Source organism: Dendrobium catenatum, unplaced genomic scaffold (assembly GCF_001605985.2).
Source record: "Dendrobium catenatum unplaced genomic scaffold, ASM160598v2 fragScaff_scaffold_716, whole genome shotgun sequence".
Taxonomy (NCBI): Eukaryota; Viridiplantae; Streptophyta; class Magnoliopsida; order Asparagales; family Orchidaceae; genus Dendrobium; species Dendrobium catenatum.
The window spans coordinates 24451039-24467805 of NW_021319178.1; the positions used below are offsets into that span (position 1 = coordinate 24451039).

The following is a 16767-nucleotide window of genomic DNA, read 5'->3' on the forward strand; positions in this document are numbered from 1 at the left end:
CGGCTTCATATAGTATTTATAGGATGGGTGGGCCGAAAGGAGCGGCCCGGCTAGATAGCTGACGTAAGCGCATACGAAAAACAGAAGTCCAATCTTTGCAATTTTGAAGAATTCATTCTTTGAAGAGGTAATCGTCACTGCAAATTTGAAAGATTAAAAATTTTCAACTATCATTACCTATGCACTATTGAAAGAAAATATTTTTGCAGCGATTATAAGCACAAGTGTTGAATAAATTTTTTTGCACGCCGTGCCTAGCCATTTCTTCTAATTTGAGATTGATGAATTTGAGCTATGAAACGATTGTTACGCATACAAATATCCATATTATTTTTATAAATAAGAAGTATGGTTTCAAATTGAAAAAAAGAAAAAGAAAAAGATATTATGCCAATGGATAATTATTAGAGAACAAGTAAACAAAATTAAAAAGATTAATCATTGGCTTTCATTATTCCTTGTGACATGATATTGAACCTAGAAATTATTCTGTGCGGACACCGGACGGAGAGAACTGTGCGGATTTGTTGCCCTTTTGCAAAATGGCAGTAAAAATGTATCAAATATTCAATTATGAATGCATTTTTATTGCACTTCTATCATTTTGTAAAATTGCAACAAATATTCAATTATTTAATAAATATTAAATATTTGTTGTCATTTTACTATCATTTTGCAAAAGCACAACAAAATAACAGTAAAAGTGCAACAAATCCGAACAGTTCTTCCCATCCAGTGTCCGTACATAATAATTAGTCCTTTGAAGCTTAGAGTCAAATCCATTGGGAAATCTCTTATTCCGGGTTGTGACAGAGTCATATATAAACTTAATTATAATATTATCCATAATAGACATTTGATGATTATCAAAAAGACCGTTATTAGGCGACAGAGGTTGGAATGATCATAGTTAATTGGCTCAGAGGTCAGAAATACTATTATCAGACGACGAATGTTAAAAGGACCGTAGTTGATGGGTGGCGGATGTCAGAAAGATCGTAGTCTGACAACTGAGATTAGAACGACCGTAGATGATGGGGGATGGAGGTCAAAAAGATCATTATCTGAGAATGAAGGTCGGAAATATCATAGTCAACGAGAGACAGAGGTTAGAATGATCATTATATGGCAACGAAGATTGGTAAGAATCGTAGTTGGCCAGCAAAGAAGGTCAGAAAGATCATTATCTAACAACGAAGGTCAGAAGGACCATAGTTGATGAGATACAAAGGTTGGAAAGGCCATTTTATGATAACAGAGGTCGGAAGGACCATAGTCAGCGGGCTACGAAGGTCTAAAGAACCCTAGTTTGCTAGTTATAGTGGTTAGAAAGACTGTTATCTAGAGATGGAGATCAGAAGGACCGTAGTTGGCTGATGATAGTGGTAAGAAAGGCCGTTGTCTAATGATGGAGGTCAGAATGATCATAGTTGGTGGGCAATGATGGTAAAAAAGATTGTAGTCGGGTGATGATGGTTGAAGGGATTGAAGACAGTCACTCGCCAGGTGTAAATTTAGCATCAGTTTGTGGGTGGACGTAAGTCCGACAATAGTTAGTGGTCGGGTAGAAGTCCGAAGATGGTTGGTGGCCGGACGTAAATATGGCAATTGTTGGTGGTCGGGGCGAAGCCTGACCATAATTAGTGGCCGTGAGTAAGTCCAATGACATTCTGGCGACAGTCGGTGTCCAAGCATTGGTCAAAGGAGGAGCTTGGTGACATGAGAGATCTCAAATTCTATTCTTCTCATCTCTTTTTTATCTTCCTTGCTCCCTACTCCCTTTGTTGCTTCTCCCTCCCTTAATGAAGAATTATGAGTTTATTTATAATTTTTTAGAGCGACAGAGTCAGTAAATAGAGTTCGATTGGAGATGAAGCGAACGAAAGAGGAGAAAAAATGGAGTTCGATTGGAGATAAATTATTATATTTTGGAGTTTTACTGCATTTTGAAGTGGAAAATGGGCTTTTCGGTTGGAGATACAACTGTCAATATTTGACACGATCCGAAAACCCGACTCAAACTCGACCCACAAATTATGGGTTAGGGTCAACCAGGACTTGAAATGGGTCGGGTTCGGGTTCTTTCGGGTTTGGGTTTAGCAAATTAGCCCGTTTCAAAAATTGGGTCATATTCGGCTTGACTCACTAACTGACCCGTTTTATACCTAAAAACCCATTTTGACCCGAAAACCTGAGATTGACCCATTTTGACCTTTTTTTGACCCGCTTTTGACCCGAAAATTGAAGAATGACCCTTTTTTGACAAAAAAACTAGCAATTTTTGGTATGTCCCGGGTCATTCAAGTCGTGTCGAGTTGACCCGCACCCGAAGCGGGTCAGGTTTGGGTCCGAAAAAATCGATCCGTTTCCCGAAACATGTCAGGTTATGGTTGACCCTAATAGTGTCGGGTCAATTTCAGGTTCGACCCGAACCTGACATGTGACCCAAAATTGACACCCCTAGTTAAAGATGCTCTTAACATTCCTCTACATATAGTGTGGAAGTTTGACGTATAATCAAGTTTATATATGTCTCTATCACAAGATTCTCCACTAAGAATAAGAGATTTCCTAATGGATTTGACTCTAAGGTTTCGTTCGAGACGACTTTTTTATTACTTCTTAAAACATCGTTTTAGTAACAAAATTTTATAACTCTTTTATAAAAAACAGTAAAAAAATCGTCCCAAACGAAGCCTAAACTTCAAAGGGTTGAAGATCATGCAATCTCACAATGGATAATGAAAACCAATGATTAACCCTTTTAATTTTTTATACTTGTTCCCTAATAATTATTCATTGGCATAATAACTTTTTTTTTTTCAACATGAAATCATACCTCATATTTATAAAAATAATATAGATATTTATATCCTTAACAATCATGTCATAGCTCAAATTCATCAAACTCAAATTAGGAAATATGGCTTGGCATGGCGTACCAAAAAAAATTTATTCAACACTTGTACTGCTTATAATCGCTGAAAAATTTTTTCTTTCAACATTTCAGTGGTTATGATCGTTGAAAATGTTTAATATTTCTAATTTGCAATGACTATTACCTCTGCAATGAATGAATTCTTCAAAATTGTAAAGATTTATATTGCAGCTTATATAATTGCAGCGTATAAAATCGTTGTAAAAATATAACAGCAGTTTTAGGCTATATTTAGGAAGATTTTTTATTGCTTCTTAAAATAATTTTTTAGTATAAAATTTTAGTTTTGGTTATAAAAAATTGTTTTAAAAAGCAATCAAAAAATGGTCCTAAACGAAGCCTTAATCAATGCAAAATATCAACGATAATGAATCTTTTCGTAGTTTTGCTGAACTATTGTGAAGCGCTTTTACAACTAAAAATGAAAATAAAATTCTTGCACAGATTTAGATCTCGTTTGGGACAATTTTTTACTAATTTTTAAAGCAGCTTTTTAGAATAAATATTAAAAATTTTGTATTAAAAAATTACTTTAAAAACATTAACAAATCCATCACAAATAAAATTTAGGCTTCATTTGAGACAGCTTTCTTATTATTTTTTAAAATAATTTCTTAGTAAAATTTTATACTAAGAAGCTGTTTTAAAAAATAATAAAAAAAATCTTTCCAAATAAAACTTAATAGCTGATTATGAGCCACAAATAATTCTTAATTCAGCATCATAATCATCCCAAACAAAATTCGAGTTCTTTCGCATGAGCTTAGGAGCAATCGCGAACAAAGCTGGTTCAAGTTGAAATTTATGTTTTTCGTATGCGCTTGCGTCAGCTATCTAGCCGGCCGCTCTACTCGACGACTCGACCCACCCATCCTATAAATACCATATGAAACTCCGCTTGCTAATAAGTCTACGAAGCGGAGTGGGCGTGAGATAGCGGTGACTGGTGAGAGGATACGAGTAAGAGAAGAAATATCAAAATGGCTAGGTTCTTCACGCTCAACACCGGTGCCCAGATGCCCTCATTAGGGCTTGGAACATGGCAGGCCAACCCCGGAGTGGTCGGAGAAGCCGTCGCTTCAGCTATCAAGGTATTCCCGTCCCTCTCTCCTATCCAAAATTTTCCCCTTCATCTTCCTCTAGTTTCTTATTGCGATCTTTTGGAATAATCCTTGTTATTTTAAATTGATCTTCTTTTAGTACTCAGTTTCCGCATCGTCTTTCTCGTACAGCATTTTTATATAAATTTATCTGGTGTATCTTTCTCTTCAACTGGTTATGGTTTGTAATCTTTGAAATTATAAATACTGTTTCGATCTATAACACATGAAGAAAATATTGATAGTATATTGAGCAATTCCGGGATGTGATACTTTCGCTGATTCGTCAATGGGCAAAATAGATTTTCTCATTCTGAAACTGGTATTGGATGCGCTTAGCTATTTATTCCGGCGGAATATTTTTCAATCCCTTCTAGGGAAACATTCTTTTAAATTCATTGGATATGAAGTAATTATTTCCTATTTTTATTATATGAACATTTTGATATCTCACTTAGGGGCTGTTTGGTAGCAGGATTTGAGCAGGATTTAAACTACATCCTGCCACCGAAAATAAAAAGGATTTAAATCTCACGGCAACTTAAATTCTCCGTTTCCTACTTTTTTTACCTAAATCCCGGATTTAGTAAATCCCATAGTTAGGCGGATTTATGGGATTTAGTCGAAGAAGTGCATAAAAGGAGAGAAAAAAGATCAATACTAGTAGAATACATATATAACTATTAGTTTACATATGTATGTATTCTAATAAGTACCTTCGCGGGGAGCTCCACTCGTCATTTCCGATGCGACATTAATAAGGTCGTTGAAGGAGGCTAAGGCTTCGATTGTTTTTTTGGTGTTTTTGTAAAAGACAGTTCTAAAAAACATTAGTTTAGAAAATTGAGTTTTCTAACAAAGAAGCATATATAAAAAACTTTCTCAAAACTGAAGAAAAATGAAAAAAAAAAGAGTATTGGGAACGTGATTTGACGAACCAAACAACACAAAAAAAAATTCCTCTGTTTCCAAAACGGAAAAGGCAAAAAAATGCTCAAACAAACAAAGCCTAAGAAGTTTCTTTCGCGGCTCTTTGAAAACTCTAAGGTTTCGTTTGGTTTTTTGGTACTTTTGTAAAAGACAATTTTAAGAAACATTGATTCATAAAATGGAGTTTTCTACCGGAGAAGCATATATAAAAAGCTTTTTCAAAACAACAGAAAAATGAAACAAATGGAGTTATTGAGAAGTTGATTTGAGGAACCAAACACTAAATAAAAAATGAATTTGTCATTTTAAAACAAAATAAGCATAAAAAACTTCCAATCAAATGAAACCTAATTCTCGCTACAGTTACAACATTGTCGAAGGAGGCTAAGAAGCTTCTTTAGCGGCTCTTCTTCTTTGGCAGCAATGACGGAGAAAGCCGAGAAGAAACAAGACAAAGCGAAAGGCTATCGGAAGAGAGAAATTATTGAAATAGCCGGGCAATGGCGTAGAAGAATACCGTATTATTAATTCGGAGGTTTTTTTTTTTTTAATTCGGAGGTAATATAATTAGCTTAGTTAATATAATTTGAAATGTAAATAGTTAATTAGATAATTAATAATATAAGTACTAATTAAATAATTAGAGTTAGTAATAGGATACTTAAAATCTTTTCCAAAAAAAATAATTTTTATTGTAATTAATAATTAAATCGTTAGTTAAATTATTTGATAATGAAGCTATTTTCTGATTATATTATTTATAATTATATTTTTTTGGTAGTAATGAAAGTTGAAATTAATTAGTAGCTCATATTTAAAACACATATTAAATTTGAAACATAAATTAAATTTGTGTTTTTAATAATTAATCATCTTAAATTATGAGTTATGTTGCCAAATAGTTTCATAGGATTTACTAGGATTTAATATCTTTTTTGCCAAACTGTTTTCAGGATTTAACACTCAAGATTTTGTAAATTCAGATTTATTAAATCCTAATTGTTGCCAAACAGCCCCTTAAAATGTCATTGTAATCCTATAATTTTCTATAGAAGGTTGATTTATTTTTTAGACTTCATTTCTATTGGGATCAAATTTCTAAAGCTTTTCCTTTAACATGATTTTAACAATTGGAATTTTTATCTGTGTAACCTGCAGGTTGGCTATAGGCATATAGACTGTGCTCAGATTTACGGAAATGAGAAAGAGGTATTTTTATCCATCGCTAATGTATCCTTACTTTTATGAAACTATGTTTTTTTAATGAATACTTGTGTCATAGATGACTATTTTTAATAGTACCCCCTCCTCTTTTAAAGAATAGCACATTCATATTCGCAAAGTTCTTGGTCCTTAACTTTTTTTGCATAGGTTACTTTTGACTGATGTGTCATTGCCTTACAACTTGGTATTGTTCCATGTGTATTAGCTCTTTTTTTGGTGGGGGATATTGAGGACAAAGTCCCAACAATTCATTATACTATAAGGGTATAAATACAAAGGCCTAAGCCAACTTACAACGCAACTCAGCAATTTAAAAAGTTACATCCAAAAGAAGATGTGCTGCAAATAATAAATCAGCAATGCTCAACCTATACTAAATGAAGAAAAGGACTTAAATAAAAACCCAAAGAATTTGGCCTTAGTTAGTATAAAATAGAAAAGGAGAGGAGTCAATAAAAAATTATGAAATTAAAAAGAGGTAGAATTTTCAGCCATTATAAAAATCAAGCAAATAAAAAGCTCAAAAGAAGTGAAATTCCTTAGGTTGCTTGCGAGAATGTCGTCCACAAGGAAGAGCTGCTTTCACCACATTGTCTAGAGGCAAGAAGAAGGGGCCTTTCATCATCGCTCAGTATAGAAACACCCGAGCCTAAGAGAGAAATCTCACTACGAATATCAACGAATTCTATTTTTGAGCTTAAGATCTTAAGTTGAATAGCCTTTTAATAAGATGATGAATAATAGAGGAACTACTAAAAACATATCCAAATTTCTTATCATTTATTTCCTTCCAAATAAAATAAATAAAGTAGCAAATAGAAAGGTAACACACTTTTCTAACAGTCAGTTTTAGAATATTGAGGGCAAAGTACCAATAATTCATTATACTACAAGGGGATAAATATAGGCCTATGCTAACTTACAACTCAACTCAACAATCAAAAAATTTACATTCAAAAGAAGATGAGCTGCAAATAAAAAATCAGCAATGCTTAGCCTTTACCAACTAAAGAAAAATACTTAAATAAAATCACTGAGAATTGGCTTAATTAGTACTAGGAAGAAAATGAGAGGAGCCAATTGAATAAAAGGGTTTAAAAGAGGCAGAATATTCAGCCATTATAAAAACCAACTAGAGAAGAATCTTAAAAGAAGTACAATTCTCCCGCTTGCTTGCGAGAAGGCGTCCACGAGGAAGTGTTGCTAGCACCACATTGTCTTGAGGCAGGAAGGGGCATTTCATTATCGCCCAATATAAAAACACTGAGAATATCAATGAAATAGTTCCTGAATGTCCCCAAAATTCTTTCATTTTTGGATCTTGGGCTAAATAGCCTTTTTAATAAAGATGATGAACATTAGAGGAACTACTAAAAACAAATCCAAAATTTTTATCATTCATTTCCATCCAAATAAAATAGACAAGCAACAAATAGAGATGTAACATGCATATCTAACAGTTTGAGAATATTGAGGACAAAGTCCTACTACAAGGGGACAACTACAAAGGCCTAAGCACTTACAACTCAACTCACCAAAAAGTTACATCCAAAAGAATATGAGCTGCAAATCAAAGATCAACAATGCTTAGCCTATACCAACTGAAGAAAAGGTTTTAAATAAAAACATTAAGAACTGGCTTAATTAGTATAAGGCAAAAAGGAGAGGAGCCAATAAAAAAAATTGAACTTTAAAGAGGTAGAATTTTCAGTCATTATAAAAACAATGCAGATAGAAAGCTCAATATAAGTGGAATTCCCCAGTTGCTTGTGAGAAAATTGTCCATGGTGAATGGTTGTTGTCACCATATTGTTTGGAGGCAAGAAGAATGAGCCTTTCATCATCGCCCAATCTAGAAACACCTTGAACCACAGAGAGAGAAATCTTACCATGAACATCAATGACATAGTTTTTAAATTTCCCAAAAAGTTTTTCATTTTTTGATCATGAGCTGAATTAGCCTTTTTAATAAGATGATGAGCAATAGAGGAACTAATAAAAATAGACCAAATTTTTTATCATTTCTTTACTTCCAAATAAAATATTCAAAAAAGCAAATAGAAAGCTAACATTCATTTCTAACAATTTTAGAGCCATTGCTTAGCTCTAAAATGTAATCAAACACTAGTTTTGCCCTAATTTTGATTGTAAAGGTAATTTTGGCATTCCACTTATTTTTTGGTGCCCTAATTTTTCCCTACAAATATGTTGTAGAAGGCTTAGGATTTGTGCCCTTTTTTGTTCTCCGCCTTTTGTTTTCTCTGTAGTGCATCCGTCCTCCTCCTCGTGGTTTTTCCCAGCTTTGGGTTTTCCACACAAATCTTCTGTGTTCGTTTGTGTTTTGCAAATTGTGATTTATTTCTTCTCTTTGTGTTTGATTCGTCGTACCTTAACAGAGCATAATTCTTATTCCAGATGTTCTTATGCCAGGAAATTGTGGGGAGTTGAATGTATAAGAACGGTAGAAAGTTCTTAAAAATATGTTAGCCCAAATTCCACCATAAAACTTGCTCATGAGAAAAATCAAGAGTGTTTATAGAAGCAATAAGCAGCCTTAAACCTACTGACAAGAACTAGGGATGCACTAGCAGCCATTTACCACAATGTTAGAAATATTGGTATAAGAAGAAATATCAAAAGAGCTAAAGAAGTCGGTAAAATTTTTCATACTCGAGTTGCCATTGAGCTATGGATCCCAGAAGGAAGAAAACTTGCTGCCAATATGGATTTTGAAAGTGATATAAGGCTTTACTATATTAGCTATTTTTGTAATGTTTTTTCCAAAATGGGGAAGTAAGTCCAGCCTGAAGCTTCCATAAGGAGGTGTACTTAAATTTCCATCATTTAATAAAGAGAGAGTCATTATAAAAAAATTGCCAAATTAAACAATAGTTGTAAGCAAAAGCGAGATAAGAAAGAGCAGTAAGCCTAAGGCCCCCAAATTGCAAAGGCCTGCAGGTATGTTTCCAAAAAAATGAGATGTAATTTCCTTTTATTAATATCAACTTTAAAAATAAATCTGACATTGATCTTGTTAATAGATTTATAGCAAGTTTTGTGTATTATAACTCCACAAATCTAATAAACTATCGAATTTCAATTAGTGAATACAAGGTATTGGAATATTCAATCTTGAGATTAGAGATATTAAATTTTTTTTTTCCAGCCAAAGTTTGAACATCAAATATACTGGAAAGAAAATGGAAAGCCCTCTGTAACGCCGGAGGGAGGAGGGGGGAAGAGGAAGAGGACAGCTAGGGCTAGGGCAAAGCAGCAAAGGAAAGGAACTCTTCCTCCAAGCTCCCTGTAGGACCTTTTGATTCTCCCATGTATATTAGTTATAACATGCCTATTTGCATGGCTATTCCCATTATACAACTTTTGGCTTGTGGAACTATTTGTAGTCCGCTTTCTAAATGATGTTGAGAGTGGCAGATACTTATCCAGAGGATCGACATCCATGACTCATGAAGCTAAACGTTATTTAGTCATTCATGAATATCTGATGTAAAACATATTTGGTCTTGATTTGAGTCTAAAAGATGCCTACGAGTTCAAGCAGCAAGCAACATGGATTTGACGGAAATTGTTTAGTGATAGTTGCTTGTATCTAATTCAATTTGGGTATGTAGGATCTAAACATCGTTGTGTTTGTTGATCTATATTTTCAATTGGGCGCTTCAGGCATTCAATTTCTTGTTTTATGATATCATATTTGATATTCTTTATACCTGGTACTAAAAGGGGTTCATATAGCGCCTGTCTGTGTTTAACCTCTGTTAAAGTTTATTAGGTGGGTGAAGCGAAAACAATGTCAAATATTATTTGAGTTTTGGTTGTACTTCTGTCGTTTTAAGTTTTAACCATCGCTTGAAAAAATTTAGGAACCATTAATGAGTGGAATTTGTGTGTTCCCATTTAGCTAAAATTTTGCTGAATCTCCCCATATTTCTATTAAATGATATGGTTGTGTTAGAGCTCCATTAATACCAGAGCGCAACACAGTTGTCGTACGAATAATAAATTTTTTAAAGTTTCTGTTCTACTTATATTGCACTGTTAATAAATTTCCGAAGCTTATAATTATTTACATTATAAATTTGTATTACATTACAAGAAAAAAGTAAGTTAAAAATGTATGGATTATTTGCTTCTCTTCCGGGCCATTTCTTTTGAAAATGCAAGTATAATGCTTTTTATTCCATTTTGTATGAAATTCTGATAAAGTTTACTGTAAATCCAGATTGGTTTGTCTTTGAAGAAGCTGTTTGATGATGGTGTTGTAAAGCGTGAAGATTTGTTTATTACATCAAAACTCTGGTTAGTTTCTTTCTTCATTGTTGTTTCAAAAGTAGCTATTTTACATTTGAAATCCATTCTATCTTTTTTGGAATACTGTATTTCCAATTTGATTATCCACAATCAGAGCTGCTATTATAAGCCATCATTCTATCTTTCACTTCGTATGAAAATTAACAATGATTTTGCAGGTGCGATAGCCATGCTCCAGAAGATGTAGCAGAGGAAATAAATTCAACTTTAAGAGATTTACAGCTCGATTATGTGGATCTTTACCTGGTACATCTCATCTTCGAAAGTTGTCAAGCATATTTAGTTTCTAAAGATTATTATTATTTTTTCTTCGACGTATTTATTTTCATTAATCTTTTTGTTTTCTCGTCTATCCTTTCTTCCAATACCCTGAAGATACACTGGCCATTTCGACTGAAGAAGGGGACAAGTTTGAGAGCTGAAAATCTTATCCAACCTGATATACCTAACACATGGAGTGCAATGGAAAAGCTCTATGATTCTGGAAAGGCTCGTGCTATTGGTGTGAGCAATTTTTCCACCAAGAAGTTGGAAGATTTGCTGAGCATTGCACGTATTCCACCTGCTGTAAACCAGGTGGAATGCCATCCTGTATGGCAACAGACCAAGCTTCGGTCCTTCTGTCAATCCAAGGGAGTTCACCTCTCAGTAAGTTGGCTAAATTTAACAATAGTATAGCCTCCTCTTCGCTGATCTAAGCCCTATGACATTTCCTTAAGAGTTGAATAACTATCTAGTTAATTATTTTCCTTTATATGCAGGCATATTCTCCGCTAGGTTCTCCAGGGTCAAAATGGATAGAAGGGAATGTCCTTGCAAACTCTGTTGTTACCGAGGTTGCGGAGAAATTGGGGAAGACTGCTGCGCAAGTAGCTCTTCGTTGGGGAATCCAAGTTGGCAACAGTGTATTGCCAAAGAGCATCAAAGAATCAAGAATACAAGAAAACTATGACGTGTTCGATTGGTCTATACCTGATGATCTGTTTGCAAAGTTCTCCTCTATTCAACAGGTAAATTGAGTTGTTGACATTTGAGACTCCGTTTTAGCGTTATTGTTTGGATGCTTATAGTTGTGATTCCAAACTGCACTTACCAAATTTTGAAGCGCAAGGCTCTTACAGCTTCAATATGTAAAAAGACTGTTGTTAACGATTTAGAGCATTGATTTCTCTTACATGCACCAACTAAATAAACAATCAGTTTATGGTTTTGAGTGACTAAAATAAGACGCCACAATTAATAAATGAGCATGCATGCATCAAACATATTCTTAAATTGAAAAAAAAAAAGTCTAGAAAAAGTGATTTTTTTTTGGACATTTAGGTCAATTAAGATAAACTCACACATACTCAAGACTCTAACTCAAATCCTCTTGGTTGGTAGCTAAAACTCCCAACCAACATACCAAGTTGAGTTGCGTAACTTTGTTCAGTAAAACTAAGGCTTCGTTTGGGACGGCTTTCTTGCTGCTTATTGGAGCGGCTTTCTGGTACAAAATTGAAAAAGTAAGAAAGCCGTCCCAAACGTAGCCTAAAGCTTCATTTGAGATAATTTTCTTATTACTTTTTATAGCAACTTTTTTGTACAAATTTTTTTTGAAACAACAAAGAGATGGTCTCATTCAAGTCTCAAGTTGGAAAACTATTTATCAGTTTCAGTTATGTAGCAAATTCAATGATAGTCTAACCCCAATTTGTGAGAGTTTTCTAGCCTTATGTATTAAAAGACCTTAGCCTGCATCAACATAATTACCAGATCCCTCAACATTTTCATATTTCCTTGTTTTTATAAGATACCCCATTTATGTTGCGTTTAATAAAAATTCCAAATGTCGCTAACATAATTTGGTCAACATTTTTCTTTCACTGCAGGCAAGGCTAATCAGAGGAGATTTCTTTATTAAACCTCAAGGCTTATATAAAAGTGTCGAGGAGATTTGGGACGGGGAAATATGATACTGTGATGATTGTCGTTTTCCAGCTATAATTTTGCTTTATAAGAATTTTCATGGCTCTCGCGGTTGCTTGATGGCATTATTGGGGCGGCGCTAGTGCTTTATTTCTCTGTTCTGAGTTCGTATTGATGCAAAATGCTCACTTAGAAGCAGCAGGTTGTTTGCTTCGTAGTAAAACCTTATATCTGTTTTACATTAAAGGAAAACATTATGTTCTTGGTATTTTACTGCTTTACGGCCTTTGCACCGGTGTATTAGAGGTATATATATATATATATATATATATATATATATAATATTATTGTACATATTATTCATTAAATTAAATATATAATGAAATCTTATCTTAAGTAGGCCTGAGAAGAGTTGGTGTATTTGATGGTGATATATATATAAAATAAGAAATTTCTTGTTTTTTATTTATGTATACATATAGTCATAAAAATAGATTATTTATAGTCCAATGAATATAACAATCTGATAGATAATTTCGAACTTAATTTTTAAATAATTTTGTCTGATAAATGTAACATAAAGAATAGTGATGAGAAATTTATCACAGGCATGGAATGTTTGATGACAAACTTAATCCACTTAATGATTAGGAAAGTTTGTTTATGTGAATATATTATTAATAAGGCTCGGCGTAGGGGAAAGAAATACTGCGTGAAGATTCGTTGATTGATACATAGTGATTAGCTAATTAAGTAATAATATAATTGTTAAAGGATTTCATATGCTAATCGTTATAATAGCTTAATATTGACTTGGACATTAAACATAATAGAAAGGAAAATTAATAGTAAATTAGATTTGTTGAGTGCCGGTATATTCTTGATGGTAGAGAGGTAGCAAATTTATCGTCCTAGGCTTTTAGGAAGATTTAAAAAAAAAAAAAGGCAAAAAAGAAAATGTGTAAGAGTTATAAGGATTGGATTTTCTTTTTTTTTTTTTAAATGTGGAATGCTCATGAAAGGGAAAAATTATAAGGCATTGTTCAATTGAAATGATTCATCTAGTGTTTGTTGTTGATTACACATGATGCTAGTATTGACATAATATATCAAATATAAATTATATAGAGCATGTTACATAGTTGTAGTTGGAAGATCCCAATGGCAAGAGAACTAATCTTACAAGATTATTGACATGTTTGTTGGGTTGGAAGGATTGTAGTTAGACGACGGTGATCGAAGGGACCTTAGTTGAGGGACGAAGGTAAGAGGGACTGTAGTCGGGCAAAGAAAGTTGGAGCGAGCGTAGTCATGCAATGGAGGTTGAAAGGACCGTAGTTGGTTGATGGTGGTTAAAGTAAATGTAGTCAGACGACGGAGGTCAAAAAAGTCGTATTTGAGCAATGGTAGTCGGAGGGACCATAGTTGGGCAATGGTGGTTAGAGGAATTGTAGTTGGACGATGGTGGTAAGTAAAACATTATTTTCAAGTGATGGTGGTCAAAGAGATCGTAGTCGGGTGATGGAGGTTGGAGGGACCGTAATTGAGCTGCTGAGGTCTAAGGGATCGTAGTCATGTGACTAAGGTCGAAGGGACTTTAGTCAGATGATGGTGGTCGAAGGAACCGAAGTCAGGCGATGGAGGTTGCGGGGGCTGTAGTTGGGCAACGAGAGTCAAAGGAATCATAATTTGGTGATTGAGATCAGATGAATCGTAGATGATTGATAGTAGTTGGAGGGATTGAAAGTTAGGCAATCGAGGTCGAAGGGCCTGTAATCAGACAATGGTGATTAGAGGGAACATAGTTGAGGAGCCAAAGGTCACAGCAACCGTAGTCAAGTGGCTAAGGCTGTAAGGGCCATAGTAGTGCGATATTGGCTAGAGGGGCCACACTCGGGTATCAGAGGGACCATAGTTAGACGATGAAAGTTAGAGGGATCGTAGTCATGTGATCGAGGTTGAAGGAACTGTAATCAGATGAAGGTGGTCAAAGAGATTGTAGTTGTGTGATAAAGGTCGCAGGGGTCATAGTTGGTCAAATAAGATGGATGGGCCATACAAGTGTGATGGTGGTTGGAGGGATCGTAATTGAGTGATGGTGTTCGATGAGATAATATTTAGGCAACGGTGGTCGAAGGGACCACAACAAGCAATGAAGGTTGGAGGGACTATAAACGGGCGATAGAGGTTGGAGGGATCATAGTCGGACAATAGTGGTCGGAGGGAACGTTGTAAGGCGAATGAGGTTGGAGGGACTATAGTCAGACTAATAAGGTCGTAGATACTATAATTAGTCGATTATGGTCAGAGGGATCGTAGGAAGAATAGTGCTTGAATGGCCTGTAGTTAGGCAAAGAAGGCTATAGGGATCGTAGTAATGTCAAGAATTATGCTTTAGGGATTATAATCAGGCTACAGTGACCAAAGGGGATGTAGTTAGTAGGCGATGGAGGTCGATGGATCGCAATTGAGTGATGCGGTACATGGGTGGAAGATGGTAGGTAAAAGATTTAACGTTGGTGGTTGAGTGGCTTTCAGCTAGTGAAACTCCAACAACAATGATCGGTAGACAAAAGTTCGGTGATAACGGCTAAGGCAAAGGTACGGTGTTGGTTGTTGGGCAAAAGATGGAAAATAGCAACATGGAGGAGACCCGACACCAGTGGCTAGATAGAGGTCTAATGGCGATGGTCGGATGGAGGTCCAACGGCGATGGCCAGGTGAAGGTTCAAAGGTGGCGGCCAGGTGGACGTCTGACGACTGTTAGTCGCTGAAATTCCGATGACCATGACTAGGATCTAAGCATTCGCCAGCGAAAGTTTGAACTATAGTACAACAACATTGTGCTGGCTATACTCTACAATGCCACAACGCCAAACACTATATATCAGGTTCATCATTCCCTCAGCTTGTATGGGAAGAAAGGTGTAAAAGGAGAGAAGTGAGAGAGAGGAGAAAGAAATTCAATTTTGGATGATTTTTGTCTATATCTCTAATTACAAAATTGTTCTAATGATGATAGGTATTCAATCCTACTTTTGTTTCTAATGATTTTGAGTTTTGGTTTTTCTCTCTCCCAAATTTGGTTAAAATGTATTATCCCTCTATTTAGCACATTTCTAGCATATAAATTTTGGTGTGTATTAGATATCATTATTCTGTATATTTTGGTATCATCATATTAAAAGTTCACTGGGAAGATTTGTATGTATGATATTTTTATTTAATTGCACCAAGTAATAAATTAAGACTGTTGCATGTTGCATTTATTCCATTAAGCCTAACATGACATGCATATGATATAGTTTGATGGTATGTACATGTTGTAGCAAGCATATTGATAAGAATTGCATACTGATGGCATGGTGTTAAAATGATCTACATGCTTAATTGCATTAGATACAATATTATATTTTTCATGTAAAATATAGCATTGGTGTGTAATTGCAAGAAAGGTTGGCTAATTATAAACTGATTCGGGTTGGCCGGAGTTAGATATCGTGTACATGAGGGTGAGTTGACTAGCTTTCCTTTAAATAATGGATTGTGGTATAATCTCAATGCAATATACATGACACAAAATTCAAGATAAGGAGCTATGAGTGGGTAATTAAGATACATTGATGGGCATGAGTGATAACTTACAAGATAGCCACCTGACATGATATGGTATGATAAGATATAGGAAAACATCATGATTAGTTGAATGTCTTACCTTACAATAATATGTACTTGTACATGCATGTATGATATGATTACTAAAGATGATGTAAACATACACAGGTTATACGACACATAGAGCATAAAGCTTAATATCACTGATACAAATACAAAAATGTGAGGGAAAATTTTATAAAAGATCAGTATTATTATCAAAATTAGCAAAAGGAGCATTGATTAATTAAAATTTAGATATGAGCAAATACGCCAAAATAAATGGCATCATTGAAATACACTATTCAATTTGGCGTATTACTTACATATGAGAGAGAAAATGAAATATGCCATTTAAAATGGCGTAATACTCACATAAGAGGGAGAGATAGGGGGAGAGAGAGAGAGAGAGAGAGAGAGAGAGAGAGAGGAGATGACCGCGATGAGAGAGAGGGGGAGATGGAATCTAATAATTTAAAATTTTATAAAATAAACTTTAATAATTTAAATCTTTATAAAAACTTTAACAATTTAAAATTTTATAATATAATTTAAAACATATATTTAATAATTTAAACTAAATTTATATAAAAGTTTATAAGTTTTAATTAAATATAATAGTTAAAAAAATTTATTTAAAAACTTTATATTATTAGAAACTAATATTATATTATTAGGAAA

At 34.4% G+C, this 16767-nt stretch overlaps 1 protein-coding gene and 1 long non-coding RNA gene across 3 annotated transcripts in view; one reads left to right on the top strand and one right to left on the bottom strand.

Annotated features, from left to right (window-relative positions):
* The first annotated feature begins 3838 nt into the window (after window positions 1–3838).
* Window positions 3839–12700, top strand: LOC110114175 (NADPH-dependent aldo-keto reductase, chloroplastic-like). Of its 2 annotated transcripts, XM_028696199.1 has the most exons (7): window positions 3840–4029; window positions 6127–6177; window positions 10436–10512; window positions 10683–10770; window positions 10900–11172; window positions 11286–11534; window positions 12396–12700. In XM_028696199.1, the coding sequence occupies exons 1-7, from the start codon at window positions 3919–3921 to the stop codon at window positions 12477–12479; spliced, it is 933 nt and encodes a 310-aa protein (XP_028552032.1). In that variant the 5' UTR covers window positions 3840–3918; the 3' UTR covers window positions 12480–12700. The 2 variants fall into 2 exon arrangements, with proteins under 2 accessions (XP_028552030.1, XP_028552032.1); XM_028696197.1 differs by having other exon boundaries at window positions 3839–4029; window positions 10683–11172.
* LOC114579955 overlaps window positions 11043–16767 on the bottom strand; it is a 9512-nt gene continuing 3787 nt past the window's right edge. The window contains exon 2 of the long non-coding RNA XR_003701242.1: window positions 11043–11166. This is a non-coding gene — a long non-coding RNA (uncharacterized LOC114579955). The remainder of the gene's footprint in view (window positions 11167–16767) is intronic.

Bases quoted from the DNA above. Each gene is read 5' to 3' on its own strand.
- LOC110114175 (XM_028696197.1), top strand. From the start codon at position 3,919: ATGGCTAGGTTCTTCACGCTCAACACCGGTGCCCAGATGCCCTCATTA. The intron at 4,030-6,126 runs GTATTCCCGTCC...TGTAACCTGCAG, and splicing joins CCGTCGCTTCAGCTATCAAG to GTTGGCTATAGGCATATAGA. The intron at 11,173-11,285 runs GTAAGTTGGCTA...CTTTATATGCAG, and splicing joins CCAAGGGAGTTCACCTCTCA to GCATATTCTCCGCTAGGTTC.